At 41.1% G+C, this 22179-nt stretch overlaps 1 protein-coding gene across 2 annotated transcripts; it reads left to right on the forward strand.

The window, feature by feature from the left end:
- Positions 1-1672: 1672 nt before the first annotated feature.
- Positions 1673-20415, forward strand: LOC132767768 (beta-2-glycoprotein 1-like). 2 transcript variants are annotated; one of them, XM_060763073.2, is made up of 8 exons: positions 1675-1815; positions 7251-7427; positions 10015-10111; positions 11426-11502; positions 13999-14187; positions 16195-16374; positions 17569-17766; positions 19778-20415. In XM_060763073.2, the coding sequence occupies exons 1-8, from the start codon at positions 1752-1754 to the stop codon at positions 19846-19848; spliced, it is 1053 nt and encodes a 350-aa protein (XP_060619056.2). In that variant the 5' UTR covers positions 1675-1751; the 3' UTR covers positions 19849-20415. The 2 variants fall into 2 exon arrangements, with proteins under 2 accessions (XP_060619057.2, XP_060619056.2); XM_060763074.2 differs by lacking the exon at positions 7251-7427 and having other exon boundaries at positions 1673-1815.
- Positions 20416-22179: the final 1764 nt, after the last annotated feature.

Consider the following 22179-nt stretch of genomic DNA (forward strand, 5'->3'; position numbering starts at 1 on the left):
GTTCACCATGGGAATGCCACCTCATGGGGTTTTCTCAGCAAGATTCATTCAGAGACGACTTGGCTTTGCCTTTCTCTCAAGCCGAGAGAGTATGACTTGTCCAAGGTCACCTAGTGTGTTTCCATGTCTGAGCAAGGATTTAAACTTTGGCCTCTAGGATTATAATCCAATGTTCAAAGCAATACACTGGCTCCCAGTAATAACTTACTATTAAGTTGTTGTTCATTCGTTCAGTCGTTTCCGACTCTTTGTGACTTTATGGACCAGTCCACACCAGAGCTCCCTGTTGGCCGTCACCTCCCCCAACTTCTTCAAGATCAACCCAGTCACTTCAAGGATACCATCCACCCATCTTGCCCTTGGTCGGCCTCTCTTCCTTTTTCCTTCCATTTTCCCCAAGGCACTCTCAGAACTTTCCTCCAGCACCACAGTTCAAAAGTATCTATCTTCCTTCGCTCAGCCTTCCCTATGGCCCAGCTCTCACATCCATAGGGGAATACCATTGCTTTGACTATGCGGATCTTTATTGCCAGTGTGATGTCTCTTCACTATTTTATCAAGATTTGTCATTGCTCTCCTCCCAAGAAGTAAGCATCTCCTGATTTCCTGGCTGCAGTCTGCTGTAATGCTTCTTAAGACGCATTCAACCTCACTCCTCAGGATGTCTGGTTCTAATTCATTCACCACACCGTAAAAACTATCCTCGATATTATTATCCTTCCTATAAAGATCTTCTGTATAGTCTTGCCACCTTCTCTTGATCTCTTCAGTTTCTGTTAGGTCCCTGCCATCTTTGTTTCTTATCATGCCAATTTTTGCCTGAAATTTACCTCCAATTTTATTAAAAGCAATTATTGTTAAAATAGCCATTAAAAACAGAGACACTGCAAATGCTACAAATGCCTACCTGTTATGTAAATGACACTCATTTTATTGTTATCCTCTGGACATCCACATCAGAACACAAAGCAGCCGCATGAAGCACACTGCAAGCTGGGATTTGAACTAGATTATGTTCTCCACAGAAGTAGCTACAAGTTACAGCTGTGCCACAAAAAGTACCGTATTACTATAGTATATCTACACCTTCATTTGAGAAAAATGGAATTAATTACAATGGTTCTAGTTATTTACTCCCAATATCTTTGAAGAACTGCTTTAGCATCTAGCATTTTTCAAAATACACTTAGTTTCCATCCAGGAAACACAAAGTCATTCAAGACATATTGAGTAGCTCTGTCAGATGGTTACAAAATCCCCGTGAAAAAGTGTGCGGAATAGTATTGCAATTTTTATCTTTTATATTTCAAACATATCTCCTGAGAGAAAGAGATACTAGGCAAGTGATAAGATACTGTATTAAGATTTGGTGAGAAGAAACAATGTGGTATGTTGTATATAATACAGCACCCGACCAACCAGTTTGTTTCGTTCTCCCCCTCTGATAGATACTGTTTGTAATGAAGCAATCTATCTACAAAGAGAGATAGTGTACAAAAGGTTCCCAAACAAAAAGTAGACCTTTAGACTGAACCAATATCTAGATTCTTCAAAGAACTGAATAATGTTTTGCTTGCTTGTTCAATCTGTTTACTCAGAAGCGTTGTGAATCTCTCCCCAGGGTTGCTGCTTTTATTTACGACAATAAAAATAAACAATGTAAGTTAATCTTTAGCTTTCCTTTCTCTTTTTATTTTAGGAACCATCCTACTAAGTTTAGGTTCAGTTTGGCAGCTTGTAACTCAGCAGCCATGTTTGCAGCCCTCTTCATTTTGGGGATTCTTAGTCTGGCACATACTGCTCTTACTCTTCCAGGTAAGTCTCTTCCGTCAATTTACTTGAGGAAAAAAGTATTGGGTTGCTGTAAGTTTTTCAGACTGTATGGCCATATTCCAGAAGCATTGTCTCCTGACGTTTCGCCTGCATCTATGGCAGGCATCCTCAGAGGTTGTGAGGTCACAGCAGTCCTTCCCAGCATTGCCAATGATGAGAGATGCTGGGCGTCGAGCTCCAGCCACAGTTGTATGGTTTCCACCTCTGATCTAAACTGAGACCAAGCTGGCTTTGATATGAATATATTTCTGTCTTGAAGAATCGTGGGAGCTATAATGGTGGGTGGCTCTGATTCACCCGTAAGCCTCAAATTACCTTGTTCTGACTTATGGATAGGAAAGTCTGAGTAATAGTATTTTACTTTTTTTTTTTTTTGGTAGGGCATTATAGATGTTCACAAAACATTGCAGATATACTGTCTCGGTCATCCTTACATGGTTCTGGAATGTGTGTGTGCCTTCAAATCATCTCTTGCTTTAGGGTGACTCCATGAATTTCATAGTACTTTCTTAGACAACGAATACCCAGGGTGATTTTGCCACTTCCTTTCTCCGAAATATAGCCTGCAGTGCCTGGTATTTGCTAGTGATCTCCCATCCAGCTACTAAGCAGGACTAACCAACCTAGCTTCCAAAATGAGATGGGATCTTTACTCCAGGGGTCCTCAAACTATGGCCCGAGGGCCGGATACGGCCCTCCAAGGTCATTTACCCGGCCCTTGTTCAGGGTCAACCTATGTTTGAAATGACTTGAAAGCACACAGCAACAACAATCTATCTCAACAGCCAAAAGCAGGCCCACACTTCCCACTGAAATACTAATAAGTTTATATTTGTTAAAATTGTTTTTCATTTTAATTATTGTATTGTTTTAAAGTGTGTTTTGCACAACAAATAAGATATGTGCAGTGTGCATAGAAATTCATGTTTTTTAAAAAATTATAATCCGGCCCTCCAACAATTTGAGGGACAGTTTGAGGAACCCTGCTTTAGTCTATTGAGGAATAGTTTAATAATGCAAGCAAGTGGTGGGTGGGAGAAAAATCAGTCTTCTTTGTCCCAATTTCTCATTACTAGTGAGCACTGCCTGAACATCAAACAAAAAGTGGGTGCTAGAAACAACATCACACGAAAGCTGACTGGCACAACCTGGGGATCACAACCAGACACAGTGAAGACTTCTGCCCTTGCGCTATGCTACTCTGCTGCTGAGTATGCATGCCCAGTGTGGAACACATCTCACCACACTAAAACAGTAGATGTGGCTCTTAATGAGACATGCCGCATTATCACAGGGTGTCTGTGCCCCACACCACTGGAGAAATTACACTGCTTAGCCGGTATTGCACCACCTGACATCCGCCGGGAAGTAGCAGCCAATAGTGAAAGGACCAAGGCAGAGACATCTCCAGCCCATCCCCTGTTTGGGTATCAGCCAGCACGTCAACGACTTAAATCAAGACATAGTTTTCTTAGATCTACAGAGACACTCGCTGGAACACCCCAGCAAGCGAGAGTCCAAAAGTGGCAGGCCCAAACCCAGCACCTCAATTCATGGGTGATACCAGATGAGAGACTCCCCCCTGGGCACTCAGAAGACTGGGCGACTTGGAAGGCGCTGAACAGACTGCGCTCTGGCACCACGAGATGCAGAGCCAATCTTAAGAAATGGGGCTACAGGGTGGAATCCTCGGCATGCGAGTGCGGAGAAGAGCAAACCACTGACCACCTGCTGCAATGCACCCTGAGCCCTGCCACATGCACAATGGAGGACCTTCTTGCGGCAACCCCAGAGGCACTCCAAGTGGCCAGATACTAGTCAAAAGACATTTAACCAAATACCAAATTTGCAAAATCTGTGTTTTTTTTCCCTTTTCTTTTTAATCTGTGTGTTTGTTTTGCTCTGTTAGAATTGTAATTCAATGGTTGCTGATGACACGATAAATAAATAAATAAATAAATTACTAGTGAGTAAGGTCATAGCAGTTTCCCTCAGGTTCTGCTGTGCCTCTTTCCCAGTTCTTATATTATGGAATATTAATGCTGGATATTTTGTTGTCAAATTCATTGCAATATTAGTTTCTGTATTGCTTTAGGAAAATGTTTTAAAGTAGTACAATAAATAAAAGATGTTTAAAGAAATGCATTATTGCCTTGCAAAGGTCTGGGTGTGATATTTGACTATTTTAATTTTTATGGCTTTTCAGACTTTTCCCTACATTAGACTATTCTTGGGTGGAACTTGCATTTTCAAGAGACTAGCCCTTGATTTCCTGGCCTCTAATTCTATTTTTAAAAGGGCCCTTTGGTCAGTAGAAATCTTCTATAGGGTGCAGCAGCATAACTTCCTTTTTTAAAATGTGCACCATTCAGTCGGTTGAAGACGTAGCGGAGCGCTAGTGGTCTCGTTTGAGAGGTGGGAGCATAAAGGTTTGTCCTGACATGGTTCAGTCACTATCATGTGTTGGAACAGTGAGGTGCATGCTTTTGCCATTGACACCTACTTTTCGAGCGGATTTGGAGTGGCTGCCCCCCTCTCCAGATTTGGCCCCTTGTGATTTTTTTCTATGGGGTTTTTTGAAATCCCGTGTTTATGTGAACCGTCCAAGGACCTTACAAGATTTGATGACCAACATCCAGGAAGAAACTGCCAACATAATGCCTGCTATGCTGGCAAGAGCCATGACAAATGCCAGAAATTGGTTTACTCAGTGTATGGAGAATGGAGAATGGGGGACGTCACCTCCCTAATTTGATCTTCAAAACTACGTAAAACAAAACTTTAAGTATGCACCTACATTATAATTTTTTTCTGATTAATACAATGGGTTTTATTAAGTTTTGAAAAAAAGGAAGTTATGCTGCTGTAGTATCCCTGCCTTCTGAGATACTGGATTTGCAATGCACTTTACATTGGGCTAACTTTGTACCAAGTTGGGAAACTCCAGTTGGTTCAAAATACGGCAACCGGATTGGTTACAGGAACATCTAGGAGTGAGCATATTACACCTATCCTAAAATCACTCCACTGGCTGCCAGCTAGTTTCCAGGCAAAGTACAAGGTACTGACTTTGATCTTTATAGCCCTACATGGTTTGTGTCCAAGTTACTTACAGGATCGCCTTCTCTTGTACAATCTGCCCCTTAGGACACTGAGCTCCTCTGGGGGGCAGTTACTTCATCCAGCCAGAACCCGACTGGCAACTGACACCCAGAGGACCTTTTCATCGGTCACCCCAAGACTGTGGAGCAACCTGCCAGAAGAGTTCTGACAGCTAAATGAGTTGTCGGAATTTAACAACCATATAAATACCTATTTCTTCTGGCATATGTGTGTGTGTTTGATTATGCCCGCAGGCCCCTTCCTCAACAGCCATGCTACATCTGTTCAGGTTTTCTCTGAAAGACCCCCACCTGTGGTCCACAGATGACTAGTTGGGAACCACTGTATTCAGGGCCGTAGCCAGAAATTTGGGGGGGGGGGGGTTGAAAATCTCCGGGGGGGGGGTGTTGAAAATTTGAGGGGAGGTGTTGAAACCTGCCTCCTAGCTCACGCTGAAGCAAAGAGCACAGCAGGGGGCAGAGCAGCCTTCAATAGCCTGCAGCTCCGCCCCTGTCAACTACCTCCACCAAGTCTGGCCTCCTTAATGAGAGCATTCAACACCCCCCCCCCCACTTGGTTGCTTCGCTACATCGGCTATTGCTGCAAGTAATGACAGTGTGAATAAATTGTCAACATTTGCTTGAGATAGTGCTTGCAGTTCTGGAGGGACTCTTAATTTTTTGCATCCCATGGACTTAGCATGGGGATTTGGTTAACCAGTTAAAATTCATGAGTAAACCAGGTGTTTTTTTAACCTGAAAAATTTCGGGGGGTGGACCCCTAACACACACACCCCCGGCTACAGGCCTGACTGTACTAGAACAATATTACAAATGGTAAATAGGGTTTATTAAGCCTATCAAAAATAAATGTAACTTCTTCTGTTTTTAGAGATATACGTTGAAAGGAAGATTTATTTATTTATTTACAGTATTTCTATCCCGCCTTTCTCAGTCCAAAGGTGACTCAAGGCGCTTATAATTTGGCAGCAATTTGAATGCCACAACAATCATAAATACCATTAGAAACATTTAACATAATAAAAATCCATATAAAAACCATTAAAACTATAATCACCAATGCCTTCCAGTTAAACTCATTTTTCATTAGCATCATTTAAGCCATTCCATGTTCACTCTTTCATAATACTGTATTTATCTATTGCGCTATATTTCCAAAAGCTTGTTCGAAGAGCAAACTTTTGGAAATAAGATAAACATTTTTTGCCGAAAGACAATAGATTAGGAAGGAGGAGTTCTCTTATATACAAAAGCACAAATGAGTACAATTTAGACATGCTTTTGGGAACTAACACTCCTCTAGCTACATTGTTCTACTATTATTTTATTGTTTTATTATAGTTATTATTCTATTTTTTATTTCTTACCCACCTCTCCTCATGGCTCAAGCCAGGCTATAAAATAATCAAAGCACATAAACATTGTTAAAATACCACAAATACCCATATTAAAATGTATTTTATAAAAGATACATATTAAAACAATGCTGGACAAAGGATGAGGTTGGGAAGGGAGGCACTGGAGCCTTTCTCAGTAGAGAGAAGAGTTGATTGTGTCCAATTCTGGGCACCACAATTCAAGAGAGATATTGACAAGCTGGAATGTGTCCAGAGGAGAGCGACTAAAATGATAAAAGGTCTGGAGAACAAGCCCTATGAGGAGCGGCTTAAGGAGCTGGGCATGTTTAGCCTGAAGAAGAGAAGGCTGAGAGGGGATATGATAGTCATGTATAAATATGTGAGAGGAAGCCACAGGGAGGAGGGAGCAAGCTTGTTTTCTTCTTCACTGGAGACTAGGACGCAGAACAATGGCTTCAAACTACAAGAGAGGAGATTCCATCTGAACATGAGGAAGAACTTCCTGACTGTGAGAGCCGTTCAGCAGTGGAACTCTCTGCCCCGGAGTGTGGTGGAGGCTCCTTCTTTGGAAGCTTTTAAACAGAGGCTGGATGGCCATCTGTCAGGAGTGATTTGAATGCAATATTCCTGCTTCTTGGCAGGGGGTTGGACTGGATGGCCCATGAGGTCTCTTCCAACTCTTTGATTCTATGATTGATCTCAATGGTCCATGATGTATCCCAGGCATGGGCAGACTTCAGCCCTCCAGATGTTTTGGACTTCAACTGGCTGTTAGGAATTGTGGGAGTCCAAAACACCTAGAGGGCCAATGCTTGATGTATCCAATTCTTTCCTCAATCGTCTGCGCTCTCCCAAAGACTGGGAAGCCCTGCTCTAATGAGATTGGGTAGGAAGTCAATAAATGCATGACTCAGTAAGATGCATTGTCTCTTTTTAGTCTGCCCCAGGCCACCTGCAATACCATTTGCTTCCATCACTGCAGCCAAGGCAGAATACAATCTTGGAGAAGAAATTACATACAACTGTCAGCCTGGATATGTTTATCAATCAGGCTCAAGGAAATACATCTGCCCTTTAACTGGCAGATGGCCATCTATGTCCCTGAGATGCATACGTAAGTACATTATGATGATGTCTGCTGGAAGAATTCATCATAGTAGCCAATTCTTTATTGGAAGCCATCTGAAGAAAGTCTTTGCATTCTTTACTTGTTTATTTGTTTATTTTACATATTGATATCCAATATCTTTAGACTTTATGCGTATGGCATCAACAACAAATCAACCAGTCAATGAACAAATCAAAATAATAAACAAATTCACAAGAGGAACCAAGGAAGTTTTCAAGCATTATATATAAATATAAATAATGAAGAACCTCTGTCACATACTGATCTTGTATAACCTTAAACCAGAACAACTAAAACAGTTTTGAATGCTATAGTGACTTTTCACACTATTCAACTATAGCCCTACGATTCCACATTATATTCTAACTAGCTGTCCCCTGCCACGCATTGCTGTGGCCCAGTCTGTTGATCTGGAAAATAAAGTAATGAGAAAGTGTTGGTTTCTAATATATGTAATTTCTTTATGCTTGTGGGTAAACAGTATTTCTTGCTGTTCTTTGATGTGGAGAGTGTCTGGTTTGCCCACCCTGAACATGCAAGATATCGTTGTCCTTCTTTAAGGGTCCCTTTCAAATCTATGATACTATATCTGTGTGTGTGTGTGAATCCTATCTATCTATCTATCTATCTATCTATCTATCTATGGCTCTTTGTCAGGAGGACTTTGATTACATTTTCTTGCCCTGATGAAGGGAGTTGGATTGGATGGCCTTAAGTATTTTCTGTTGGTCATGGGGATTCTGTGTGGGAAGTTTGCCCTGATTCTGTTGTTCGTGGGGTTCAGAATGCTCTTTGATTGTAGGTGAACTGTGAATCCCAGTGACTACAACTCCCAAATGTCAAGGTCTATTTCCCCCAAACTCCATCTGTGTTCATATTTGGCCATATTGAGTATTTGTGCCAAGTTTGGTCCAGATCCATCATTGTTTGAGTCCACAGTACTCTCTAGATCAGTGGTTCTCAACCTGGGGTCCTCAGATGTTTTTGGCCTTCAACTCCCAGAAATCCTAACAGCTGGTAAACTGACTGGGATTTCTGAGAGTTGTAGACAAAAAACATCTGGGGACCCCAGGTTGAGAACCACTGCTCTAGATGTAGGTGAACTACAACTCCAAAAATCAAGATCAATGCCCACCAAATCTTTCTAATGCTTTCTGTTGGTCAGGGGAGTCCTGTGTGCCAAGTTTGGTTCAATTCCATCGTTGCTCTTTGATTATAGGTGAACTATAAATCCCAGCAACTACAACTCCCAAATGACAAAATCATAATTTTTGAGTGATGGTCACTCCTTGTGTTGGGAGACGTTTTGTTACCAAATTTGGTGTGATTTCGTTCATTGATTCTTTTGTGTTTAAGGTACTCATTACGCACAGAGCATTTTTATATAGATAGATAGATGGTCCATCCTGTGGAATTCTAGGATTTGTGGTTTGGGGTTTGGCCAGAAGGACAAGAGGAGCAACCTGGTAAACAAGTCCAAATCTCATGTGCAAAGCCCAGGATTTCATTGGATGGAATCATGCAATCTGCATCTCCATTGGATCAACAGTTTCTTTTGTTGTTGTTCATTCGTTCAGTCGTCTCCGACTCTTCGTGACCTCATGGACCAGCCCACGCCAGAGCTCCCTGTCGGCCGTCACCACCCCCAGCTCCTTCAAGGTCAGTCCAGTCACTTCAAGGATGCCATCCATCCATCTTGCCCTTGGTCGGCCCCTCTTCCTTTTGCCTTCCACTTTCCCCAGCATCATTGTCTTCTCTAGGCTTTCCTGTCTCCTCATGATGTCAGTTTCTTTTAGATTTATCTTTTTGTTGTTGTTTGTGTGTGTGTGCGTGTGTGTGTGTCAGAAACGACTTGAGAAACTGGCAATTGCTTCTGATGTGAGAGAATTGGCTGTCTGCAAGGATGTTGCCCAGGGGACGCCCGGATGTTTTGATGTTTTACCATCCTTGTGGGAGGCTTCTCTTATGTCCCCGCATGGGGAGCTGGAGCTGACAAAGGGAGCTCTTCCCAGATTCGAACCTCCGACCTGTCGGTTTTCAGTCCTGGCAGCACAAGGGTTTAAGGCATTGTGCCACAGAGGGCTCCGATTTATCTGGAATCCACACAGTAGTGGAGAGAGAGAAGATTTTTTTTTTCCCTGCAACAATATATGCGTGTCAATTACTCCTGCTGAACTGCAAACATATTGGAGTGTCTTGGACTTTCATGAGCCAGTTGTTTGACAAAAAACACAATCCTTGTGGAAATGAAACTTGTTATGAACAATATGGATAGATATAACCTCCTCCATTTCTGGTTTGTTTTTGTTTTTTTAAATGAAGATGAGACTGTAAGTGTGTGCACTTCAATAAGGGAGCTTTTTATGGGGATACTTTATTCATCATTTTAAGCTTGAGTTTGTATTTGAAATTTTGTATTTTGTGTTTGTATTTTGAAATGTTTTACAATATTTTGCTTGTGTTAGATTCTTACTGCGAATAAAAAGCCCTGGTATTGTTTCACATCTGTCTATAATCTGCTTGCCTCTCTGTCTACCCAAATGTAATGAAAATGTTTCGTCTATTCAAACAGCAAGGACATGTCCCTACCCTGGACCCTTGAAGAATGGAAATATACATTTCACAGACCTCAGCTATCAGAATTTTGTAGATTATTCATGTGATTCAGGGTGAGTTGTGTGTTTAAAACAGGTTCTTCGCTTCTGTCGCTTTAGAAAGTGGGACATTGAGTTCTTTTCCATTTGACATCCAACCTGTATCTGTTTGAACGTCCCTGTCATCACTGCCTGGGTTCCCCACCCATGATCAACAATATAGTCCAGATGGCAGATTTAGCATCATTGCTCCATTTTGAGCACTCTTAAATCTTTAAATCACATATATTTAATAACACTATGGTAACATGATTTTTGTTCCTGGGTTATGAATGCAATTTCCTAATTGCTTCTATCATAAAAACATGGGGAAAGTTTATTAAACTGCAAAATCTTTGTTTTTGTGGGACATCCTCCCCACGCCACATTCCCTGCGATGCGTGGTGATTCCAGCAGCTCATGTGATAAGGTCATAACTCTCCCACGTTCTTCTCCAAAAGACACATTTGCAGTTTTGGGTGTTCAGTCTGTATTTGGTTGCAGCCTTCTCACATGATAGTTAAAATGTGATCGTCGCACAGTGATGGAATTACAACACAGAGAAAATTTCTCTTCCTCTTATATTCCTAACCACTTAACTACTTTTAGGGAGGTTTATAGTAGTCCATGAATGTGGTCTGTGAAATTGGTATAGTGAATTTGCTGTGCTGTGCCAGTTGTTAGCCGCCCTGAATCCTTCTGCGGAGGATGAGATAGGACGGGATATAAATACCCCTAAATAAATAAATAAAAATCAGTATTTCTGAAAAGTATTTCTAACCCCATTTTAAAAAGCAAATCCCAGGGTGCATGTCCACTGTAGTCTTAATTCAGTTTGATGCCCCTTTAGCTGTCATGGTTCAATGCTATGGAGTCATTCCTGCTTCTTGGCAGGGGGTTGGACTGGATGGTCCATGAGGTCTCTTCCAACTCTTTGATTCTATGATTCTATGATTCATGGAAGTTGTAGTTTTACAAGTCTCTGCCAAACAGTGTTGCTATTGCAATAAGCTACAACTTCATGACCCCATAGTATTGATCCATGGCAGTTAAAGTGGTTTCAAAGTGTAAATTCTACGGTGTAGATGCACCTCTAGATACACTGATTTGTTTGGAACATTTTTGGCAACCAATCCATGTCTCAATAAAAGCTGATACAAGGGAAACAGGTAGTTCAGTCAAATGTTTTCTATTGGAGGAACATAATAATCGCCACTTTGAGTCTCCTGAGGGCTGAGAAAAGTGGTATACAAATAAAGTAAATAAATAAATATTTACACTATATGAACAAATCCTTATAGTGTTAGAATGTATTGAAACCTGCTCTTGTATTAATGCTTTCATTCTCAGGTATATTTTACAAGGACAGAAAAACAGCCAATGCCTGGCAGATGGGCAATGGAGTGCAAAGCTTCCTGAATGTCATCGTATGTATAAAACATTATTTATTTATATGTATGTGAAAATGCATGGGAGTAACCAAATCATAAGGGAGGGATTAGAGAATTTTATCAGGGTCATAATATACAAACGTGGCTTCATGTTGCCAAGACACTATGCCAAAATGAAGATTGTATACATCAGTTATGTGCCACTCCCCTTTGTGTTCATTCTTCAGGTCCTTCTGTATTAACACAATACCTGCAACTTGGTATACATGAAGTAGTTTAAGACACTATAAAAATAAATGACTTTGAAAGGAGGTGATTTATCTCTCCTTCAAAGGATACACATGAGATACCTCCAAACGGGCAAGGCAATACTTCATTCCCTTGAAGCTGTACCTTTGGTATACACATGGTAGTAGTACAAGATAAGCCATGTGTGGGGCAGAATAACAAAAGTGATAAGACAAAATGGTTGTTTCTGAAATAGCACATCAATTCCCTAAACAGAAACATCTGCCCATAAGGAATAAAAGCCCAGTGCATTTGTTTCCCATTTGTTTATTTAAAATATACACATAGACACCTACTACACTGTGTTGCATATTGACTTGAGAAGCAATTCCCATTTAAATCTATGGGTTTTTCCTTGAGTTGACATACATAGAAACAAGCCAGTTGGGCGACCATGGATTATGAAGAGGCAGTGATGTTGCTTGAAAGATAGCCACATGTACTTCAAGCATTTTAACTCTGCTTTGAGGATGACTCTGATTTCTTTCTTGCACAGAGATACCGCAGATGGAGAATCTTGAGATGGTAGGGAGGAAAGTTTTCAACTTTTCTCTTTATGAAAATTGAAGTGTAATCTCACTCGAAGGAGAATGACTACACTTATTTGTCACTAATGTTTATTTGACCAGTGCAAAGCTTTTTTCTGCATTTCAAACCTGTCTAAAAAGCAACATTGAAGATGGCAACATAACTCATTCAGCAACTGAAATGCAATTTGGAGAAACCCTTCAAGATCAATTGTAGATTTGTAGAATTGTAGAATGCATTTTGTCCTTTCCAGTGATGGAACTCTTTGAGAAATTGAGTATGACATATTTTCTAATGTTTTACAGACACCTGCATTGTGTCATATACATAAACAAAATATATGTACATAATATCATAGTAATCATATAATGATAACATAATACAATCCATATGAAGAAGCCAGGAGTCTCTTTTAGCAGGAAGCCCATATTAAATATCCATTAATTCAGTTCGAAGAGCTGAATTCTAGTGGCAAGCAAAACCAGAGAGCAGGATGAGGAGGACACTAAAAATGTATGCATGTGTGTTCCTTCAAGTCTCTTGTTGACTTATGGAAATCCCATGAATTTCATAAGGTTATCACAGCCTTCATTGGCAGTTTCCCTGCTTAGCTTCCAGGATCAGATGTGCTATCTTTAACCATTTAGCATAGAGAAGAGTGATTGACAGGGGCGGCTCGTCCATTACGCGAAGTAAGCGGTCGCAGAACACTTTTTTTTGCCAGGGGTGCAGAGGCACCTCTGTAAATGCCCTTCGACCGCCACTTGAGGAGCACCCCCTCAGCTCACAACAGCCCTAGCAGTCCGGGAGGAGCCTCGGCTTTCTTGCCTCACTGCTGGGCGATACTCTTCCCAAAGGGGCCGGGCCCTTGAGCCTCGCCTAGCCCCTCTCGTTCCTGCTCCACCCGGCCACCGGGTGCACGAGCAGAGCTGGCGCTCAATTGTTCTCTGCGTTCAATCCCTTCCCCATGACCGGCTCCCTTTCCCGATCCCCTGGCGCTCCACCCTCCTCCTCTCCTCTCCCCAATCCGGAGGCGTGTCTAAAGACCCCAGCATGCGCACCAAAATTCGCCTCTTCTCCTGACTTTCTCTTCAGCAATTGGGACCGAGAGAGAGAGAGAGAGAGTCCCTCTGGCTGGAGGTATCTCCCACCTCTGCTCCCTCCTTTGTTTTTGTGCCTACCTTCAGGAAAGGTGGGCATCTCCACCTCTCTCTCTCTCTCTCTCTCTCTCTCTCTCTTGGTCCCAATGGCTGAGGAGAAAGTCAGGAGAAGAGGTGACTTTTGGTGCACACGCCGGGGTCTTCAGGCACGCCTCCGGACCCAAAGCGGGCCAGGCAAGGGAGCAAGTGTGGCAAGTGTAGTTACTGGGATGTATAGTTCACCTACAATCAAAGAGCATTCTGAACTCCACCAATGATGGAATTGAACCAAATATGGCACATAGAACTCCCACGACGAACAGAAAATATATATCAATGATTGGTTGGGGGGAGGGGCACCAAAATACTGTTTGCTTACCATTGAAAATTACTTAGGGCTGCCTCTGGTGATTGATAACCTGGAAAGTCAGCTGTTAATGATAGAATGAAAAGTGGCACTCAAGGGAAGCCAAGAATACTTGATCTCTCCCCAAAGCCTAAGATTCTCCGCCTTTGCCTTGTGGGGAGGGAAGTTTTCTATTTATATGGTACAAATAAGTTTGTTTTGATTTTCCAGCTGTGATTTGTCCTCCGCCACCAGTTTCTGAGTTTTCAGTCCTTTCTTTCCAAAGACTTAAGCCAGGAAACATATCAGCCTTCCAAGATGAAATCAAATTTGAATGTTTATTGCCTTATGCACTACTTGGAAATGAAACAGCTGTCTGTCAGGCTGATGGCAACTGGAGTGCACTTCCAGAATGCAGAGGTAATAACCTTAATGAATGTTATTATGAATCCAATATTGCTATTTTAAGGACAAATAGACATGTCTCTGAATCCTTTCTTGGTACTACTTCTACTGCAATTATTTCCCTAGAATCAGTTGCTACATCGGTTTTAGAATGAGAACAAACAACTTTTATTCTGGGATGGATCTGAACCTCAATACATTATCTGAACAGAATACTTAAGTATCACTTTAACTGGATCCACTGTGTGAAATCCATGAATTGGAGTTTTTGTGAGATTCTTAGAATTTTCTGCCACAGAGCTTCAATGCTATATTTTTGGGATGTGGGAAGAGTAGTGAATTACATTTTACAGCCTCCCAATTCCAGAGGTTTCTGGATAAAATGATTCTTTAGATCAGAGTTTCTCAAACTGTGCTCCTTCAGATGTTTTGAACTTCAGTTCCCACAATGTTGACTTTAAAACAAATAAAGTCAACAAAGATACAGTATCATATAGTCATTTTGCATTTGACAATTCAAACATTTTTTTTCTCGAACATCACTTGGAGATTATATATATATATATATATATATATAGTCTTAACATTAATAATTAATAAAGTGAGATAATGATAAAAGTAATAATAAAAGTACATCTACATTAGTTTAAAACTTTCCTTTAAAAAGCTCCCAAAATTCCTAACAGATGGTAAGCTGTCTGGGATTTCTGGGAACTGGAGTCCAGAACACCTGAAGGAACAGAATTTGAGAAACACTGGTTTAGATCCATTTTAATCTGTTTTCAGGTCTGGTTATGGAACAGAGACTGGTTTGGTTGCCTTTGTTGTGGCTCAGCAAGCGGCAGAAGATTTTTCAGAGGATGAGAGACTTGATGGGTTTCAAAGTGAAGAGTCTGGTAGTGATCAGAGAATTGCAGGCTGAGAAGGCCATTGTTTGGGATTCCTGTGCTTGCTCCCAGGCAACAGGAAGTGAAGATTTCAGTTCCCTTGTGAAATGGCCTTTGGCTGATGGGGAGTTTTCCCAAGAAGCCAGATTAGGTTTGAGAATGGAGAGAGTGAAAAATAGACTAATTAGATGTAATGAGAGAATCCGTGAGAAGTCCTTGAAGTCCAGGTGCATTTGGCATGATCTCATGGCTTCTTGGTCGGGCTTAAATTAAGTGGTGTTTACTTCATGCCTCTCAAAGGAGACAATGTTGCCATAAGGATGATATTCCTGTCTTGGCTGTCAAGTTCATGCTTCAAGTTTCCTGTCTTTGCCTTTGTTCTTTGAAGGGTTTGCCTTGGAAAAAGTTCCTGTTTTCATACTTATGGATTTATGTTTGAATGACTGCTGTGGATTTTGGCTCTCTTGACTTCGTGTACTTTACCATCTTTGGATTGCTGCTATTTTGTATTTTCTACTCTACTGCAGTTTTCGGAAATGCCCTTTTTTGCCTTTGTACATGCTTTTCTTAATAAAGTTTTGTAGTTTGTACTACTGGACTCTGGTGTGGTGCTGGATGAAAAGGTGTCACAAGGCTAGAGTGCAACAGTCTTGGTGGATGACCTACTCAGAGAATGGACATTGGGAGGATGTCCTTGTTAAGTCTCCTGGACCTCTTGGTGGCTTTTTATACCATCACCTCATTGGGATGGGAGTTGGGGGGATTTCTGTACAATGGCTCTGTTTCTTCCTGGAGGGATGCACCCAGAAGAAGGTGCTGCTGGGGGATTCCTGTTTGAGGCCCTGTTTCGTATGATTTTAACTGACTTGTTTTAATAATTGTACATATAATTATATTTTAATCATGTTCTATTTTGCATTGTTTTGAATGTTGTGAAACGCTTTGGGTCTTACAAGAAAGAAAAAAGTGATGACAGCAGCAATAGTAACAGAGAATACTAAGAACCTGACAAAACTAAAAATCTGAGAATATGATATAATGGAACCATAAAAGTAACTTCATATGAAATTGCTGAAATTGGGTGGTGAGACTACATCCCTAATCTTTTTCCAAATATACTTTCTCTCTGCCACAGCTGTGGAGTGTCCACGGCCAGAAGACATTGAAAATGGATATATAAATTTGCTTCTTCGTAGACCATATCATTACAGAGAAACTGTGACCTATGGTTGTAATCCAACATATGTGCTGGATGGACCTGTAGAATCCAGATGTGAGAAGACAGGCCAGTGGTCAACAAAACCAACTTGCAAAGGTATGGTGTCTGGTGTTCTGTAAGACTTCATTGAAAAATATTATCATGATTTTAACACTTTTACAATACACCTTATGTGATCATAAAACAAGATGTCGAAGTGTGAAATCCAGAACTTTGAGTACAAGTACATATAATTGGGGTTTGGGGGTGGGGAGCAGGGTCTATATACATCTCTGTGTTGGCTTAAGACAGTGGATCTCAACCTGTGGGTCCCCAGATGTTTTGGCCTTCGACTCCCAGAAATCCTAACAGCTGGTTAACTGGCTGGGATTTCTGGGAGATGTAGGCCAAAACACCTGGGGACCCACAGGTTGAGAACCACTGGCTTAAGCAATCTAACCAGTGAATACAGATAGTCCTTCTACACTACAATATATAATTACCTAAACAATAAAGATATGAAGATGCCTGATACAACACACATGCACATACATACACATTGGCCATGATCCGTATTGATCCACCTGCTGACAGAATAATTCAATGAGTAGTTCCAGAGGTAATCCTGCTACCCACATAATGTCCCACAAGTTATTATCCTTCTCTCCTTAACAGTCCTCTGTTGAATCAGAAGTTCTGGTGCATAGGATTTCCAAAAAAAATACAATGCCGAATCTGAGTGTATGTGTGGGTGTGTTGCATGCAAAGGATTAGCTCTTCATGGATTCAGATAGTTAGAATTTTAGTCTGTAGCTCAAGGGTGATGATGTTAATTCTGGACAATGCTCATCTTGGTTACTCAAGTGAGTTTAGTAACCTTTTCCCCACTGGGACCATTTAAGATAAAGATGTTATGCATGTAAAATATTATTATAAGATACTGTCATCATATTATATTTATTATGTTATAATTATCTATTCCTATAAATAATAATGACAGGAATAAGCCTATAGCTGTAATTTTTGACATATGGTTTCCTGCTTGAGAACATAGAAGACAAGATAGGGGCAGAACACCATTGAGAAGTCAGACGACACACTAGAAATAATTTTAGTTAAAAGAGTCCTGTAGATGATTTCTTTAATGTACCAGACTCCATCAGAACAATTTTGCTTGCCTTATTAATAAAATAACCAGACTGAGTAAGAATGTGACTATTTTCCTTAACAGTTCTGTGTTCTTGAGTCATTTTTCTTACCAACAGAAGTTTTATTGTCTTAACTACATTGCTTACATTCCCTTCTCCTTAGCTCCATGTACAATTCCTGTCAAAAGAGCAACTGTGCTTTACAACAATCAGAAAGTCAAGGTGCAAGACCATCTCACGAGCGGAATACAACATGCTGAGATCATTGAGTTTTTCTGTAAAAATAAAGAGCAGGGCTGTAGTTTTACATCACCTGCTCAGTGCGTAGATGGCAATTTTACAGTTCCTGCCTGTTTCAAAGGTACGACCAAGATACTCTTCTGTTATAAATGAAACATGTGAGATGGATTCATTCCCATTAACATTCAGCTCATTTATCTAAGAATTGTAATGATAACATTATGACATGTGGCAAAGTCTTCTAGATGCATGTTTTCTGATCAACTTGGAATAAGCCTGGAGTGTAATTTTGCTGAAGCTAGCATGAGAATATGGAGGTTCCGTGTCAAAGTAGTGTATTTTTTCCGGAATATTCTGTGATATTCTATTTCATATATCCCAATCACTCCTTTTAAATCTTTAGGGCTCATATTGTGGAAACAATGTCGTTCAGAACATGCATATAGAGAAGGAGAAAGGTTCATATACACTAGACCAGCATTTCTCAGCCTGGGGGGGGGGGGGGGTCATGAGGGGGTTTCAGAGAGGTTGCCAAAGACTACACAGTATTTTCTGTTCATCATGGGGGTTCTGTATGGAAAGTTTGGCCCAATTCTATTGGTGGTGGGGTTCAGAATACTCTTTGATTGTAGGTGAACTATAAATCCCAGCAACTACAACTCCCAATGTCAAATCTATTTTTCCCCAGCTCCACCGGTGTTCACATTTGGGCATGTTGAGTATTTGTGCCAAGTTTTATCCAGATCCGTCATTGTTTGTATCCACAGTGCTCTCTGGATGTAGGTGAACTACAACTCCAAAACTACAACTCCAATGCTCACCAAACCCTTCCAGTATTTTCTGTTAATCATGGGAGTTCTGTGTGCCACGTTTCGTTCAATTTCATCATTGGTGGAGTTCAGAATGCTCTTTGATTGTAGGTTAACTATAAATCCCAGCAATTACAACTCCCAAATGACACAATCACACCCCCCCCCCCCCCACAACCCCACCAGTATTCAGATTTGGGCGTATTGGGTATCTGTACCAAATTTGATCCAGTGAATGAAAATACATCCTGCATATCAGATATTTACATTACAATTCATAACAGTAGCAAAATTACAGTTATGAAGTAGCAACAAAAATAATGTTATGGTTGGGGGTCACTACAACATAAGGAACTGTATTAAGGGGTCATGGTTGAGAAATACTGCACTTGACAAAAAAAATCAAATGGCAAAATTGCCCTATATCCTCATGTGAGTCAATGTGAGTACTGTACCCTTAACTCTTATCAAAAATGGGAACCTTTCCCTTCTTTAAGTAGAGGAGCAAAAGGCAAGGGTGTAGTGCATCCAGGGGCGGCTCAACCCATTACGCAAAGTAAGCATTTGCAGTATAGTTGATTTTGCCCAGGGGCGCTCTTGAGGTACTCTTGGGCGAAAATAGACCTTGACATATGCAAGTTGTAGTTACTGGGATGTATAGTTCACCTATTCAAGGAGCATTCTGAACTCCACCAATGATGGAATTGAACCAAATATGGCACACAGAATTCCCACGACGAACAGAAAATATATATCAGTGATTGGTTGGGGGGGGGGGGCAACATACTGTTAGCTTATCATTGAAAATTACCTAGGGCCGCCTCTGAGTGCATCCCATTAGAAACTAAGAGGAACACTGACACGCACACATACCCTTACCCTTCTCTCCCTGCCGTGGTGCTGCTTCTGGATTTGTTTTAATCCATGGAGAGAGAGATGATGGCAGCTGGCCCCCTAAGATGGCATGGACGCATTCCCGTCTCTGCAAAATGGCATTGGTTAGATCAAAATCCATAACTTTGACTCCAAAGCCTGCCCTCAATTTATACATGGATATATACAGTATACAATTCAAAAAAGTCATTTGTTCATATGCAATCTTATTTGGAAGATTATAAAATGCCATTACACCCATATATAGAAATATCAAGTATTTTCAATGGGTTGATACTCTCTGTGTGTGAGCTCTCTCTCTCTCTACCATATAAGCTCTTACTGACAGAATGTTCTCTGTGTCTCGTTCTATGATTGGCTATGAACGGAACCATTCACAAACTTTGAGAATTAGCTGTTTTACCTGAATGTGTAATTTGTTTTAAATAGAACGCGGGATGATTGCAACCTTCTTCAAAACAGACATAGCAGACCTGCCGCCTTGTGAGAACGTTAACTGAACAGTCTATCTTCAGATGTTGCTAAAGGAAGAAATACTGTATATGACTGGAGCATCCAAGTTTCTCCTCGACTGAAGCTACCAGCAGTGCAAGAACATCATAGTCATCCTCTCCTAAACAAGTTTTTAGAAGTAACAATGCCATATTTGCATAAAAGCAACATAATATTTTGATAGCTTTTTTCTCATGTTACATTTTAGTATCCATGTGCTTAGTTTTCCTAGAGTATGTAAGGGGTTAATATATAGTCAAAAATATAGAAAGATAGCTGTGTTAGCAATAGGACATTTGATATGATCATAGCGTTACTTTTTCATACTTGTTTATGCAAATTACACATTTTAAGTAACCTCACCATATTCTACTATTGTGTAGTCAATTATTTTCCTGCAGAACTGTGGCAATACTTACAGCCATCGGACTTAACATCAGCAATAGCAGAGACTTTGAAGGAGAATCCAGAAGAGTGGAGGACTCACTGCAGAGTTTCTATGCAATTAGGCAAAGAGAAGACAATAGCTATTTTGTAGGAAAGTATATCAAATAAAGTACACCATTTTTATTTTATGATAATTGTTCATTAATTAGACCAGCCATGTCACATGAAACATAGCGGCTGTGGAGAATTTGTAAGTAAGCCTATAAGGATGCATCTGTACTAGCCAGGCCCATAACCAGGATTTTGATTCGGGGGGCGGGGGGGGTCAGGATCTACCCTAGCAAACCTTTTGTATCATTATCCCAGTACCAGTAAGGCCTTCTTGTGGACCACCCTGAGAATTTGGGGGGGGGGGGGGGCTGAAGCTACGGGCCTGGTACTAGCTATGGGCAAACCAGCCCTTCAGGTGTTTTGGATATCAACTCCCACAATTTCTAATGGCTGGTAAGTTGGTTGGGATTTCTGGGAGTTGAAGTTCAAAACTCCTGGAGGGCCAAAGTTTTCCCATGCCTGATCTACACTGTAGAATTGATTCAGCATGACAACACTTTAACTGCCATGGCTCAGTGTTATGGAATCCTAGGAGTAGTAGTTTACAGAGTATTTGGACTCCTCTCCCAAGTAGTGCACTTGCAGTTATAGTGGAATCAAAGTCATATGAAGTGTCGTGTGTGCCAATCCAAAAACACTGAAACAATTAATGCATGCTTTGAGGTGGGGGTACTTATTGATTCTTCATGAAAGATTTAACCATAAAGAGATACGAGGTTTTTCAACCAAAGGGAAAAAGAAGGAATAGCTCCAACACTGAATTACTACAATGCAGCTGAACAACTGACACTACAGTGTGACACATCAGAAGAAAGCCTTGGAGCAGTTTTAATGCAAAGCCAGCAGTGTAGTACAGCAATTACTGAAGTCAGGAATGTAGCCGGGGGGGGGGGGGGCTCCCCGAAATTCTCATGGTGGTCTTACTGGTACATTATTAAAACTGTTATGTTTATTCATATCATGATCTGATCACCATGCTCCATATATCACATATGCATGGGGGTATTGGGGTAACGATACAAAAGGTTTGCTAGGCTAGACCCTCTTTCACTCAGACTCAGCCCCCCCCCCCCCATCAAACTCAGCTCCCCCCAAAACAAAATCCTGTCTACGGGCCTGACTGAAGTGAAGATTAGGTATGCAGCCAAAGCAGATTTCTACAGTAGAGTTTGGAGTATAGCTGTTTCATCAATTTGTCTTGGACATAGAAAAGAGGTGTACACTATATGCGGGCAAAAATGAGCTCCCCTATCATCCACCCAGGCTTGGGGAAATTGCTCAATGAAAGTCCATCAGGTCTCTCCAGGTGTGTTTCCTGCTCCCATTGATAAAATCGGGGCTATCTTTGAGGAAGATCTCACGCCCATGCCCCAAGCCATCTTTACCTGTTGTAATAGTCGTCATCCCCAAGTATCCATTTTGTACATTGGACTAACTATTGTGTTCATCAGAGCCAGACTATAAAGCTCATCATGGACTCATCACCTGGTATCACACTGCACTCCTTTCGAATTCTGCCTCTCTTGGAGGTGGAACATTAAACAGATTGACTTCAAATGCTCAAATGACAGTTTATTGAATTTCCCACTACCATGAAGAGCCAACTAGTGATCACATCCAAAGGAGACCTGGGCCGCTGAGGATGCATATCCTTGCCAGACATTTGTTCAGTTGAACAGGAGCTGGCATGGGTTTCTTGAATAGCTGTCAAATGAAATAAAAATGCTCTGTATTTACAGTTGTGATATGTCAGTACTGTGGAGTGCTTTCTCCACTGGCATCCCCCTTGGACACTGAGAAAAAACTCTGGCTTTGCCTTCTATCTGTCTGTGTCTGATTTG

The sequence above is a fragment of the Anolis sagrei genome, chromosome 2 (genome assembly GCF_037176765.1).
Source record: "Anolis sagrei isolate rAnoSag1 chromosome 2, rAnoSag1.mat, whole genome shotgun sequence".
In the NCBI taxonomy this organism is placed as follows: Eukaryota; Metazoa; Chordata; class Lepidosauria; order Squamata; family Dactyloidae; genus Anolis; species Anolis sagrei.

Bases quoted from the DNA above. Each gene is read 5' to 3' on its own strand.
- LOC132767768 (XM_060763073.2), top strand. From the start codon at position 1,752: ATGTTTGCAGCCCTCTTCATTTTGGGGATTCTTAGTCTGGCACATACT. The intron at 11,503-13,998 runs GTATGTATAAAA...TTGATTTTCCAG, and splicing joins AAAGCTTCCTGAATGTCATC to CTGTGATTTGTCCTCCGCCA. The intron at 14,188-16,194 runs GTAATAACCTTA...TCTCTGCCACAG, and splicing joins TGCACTTCCAGAATGCAGAG to CTGTGGAGTGTCCACGGCCA.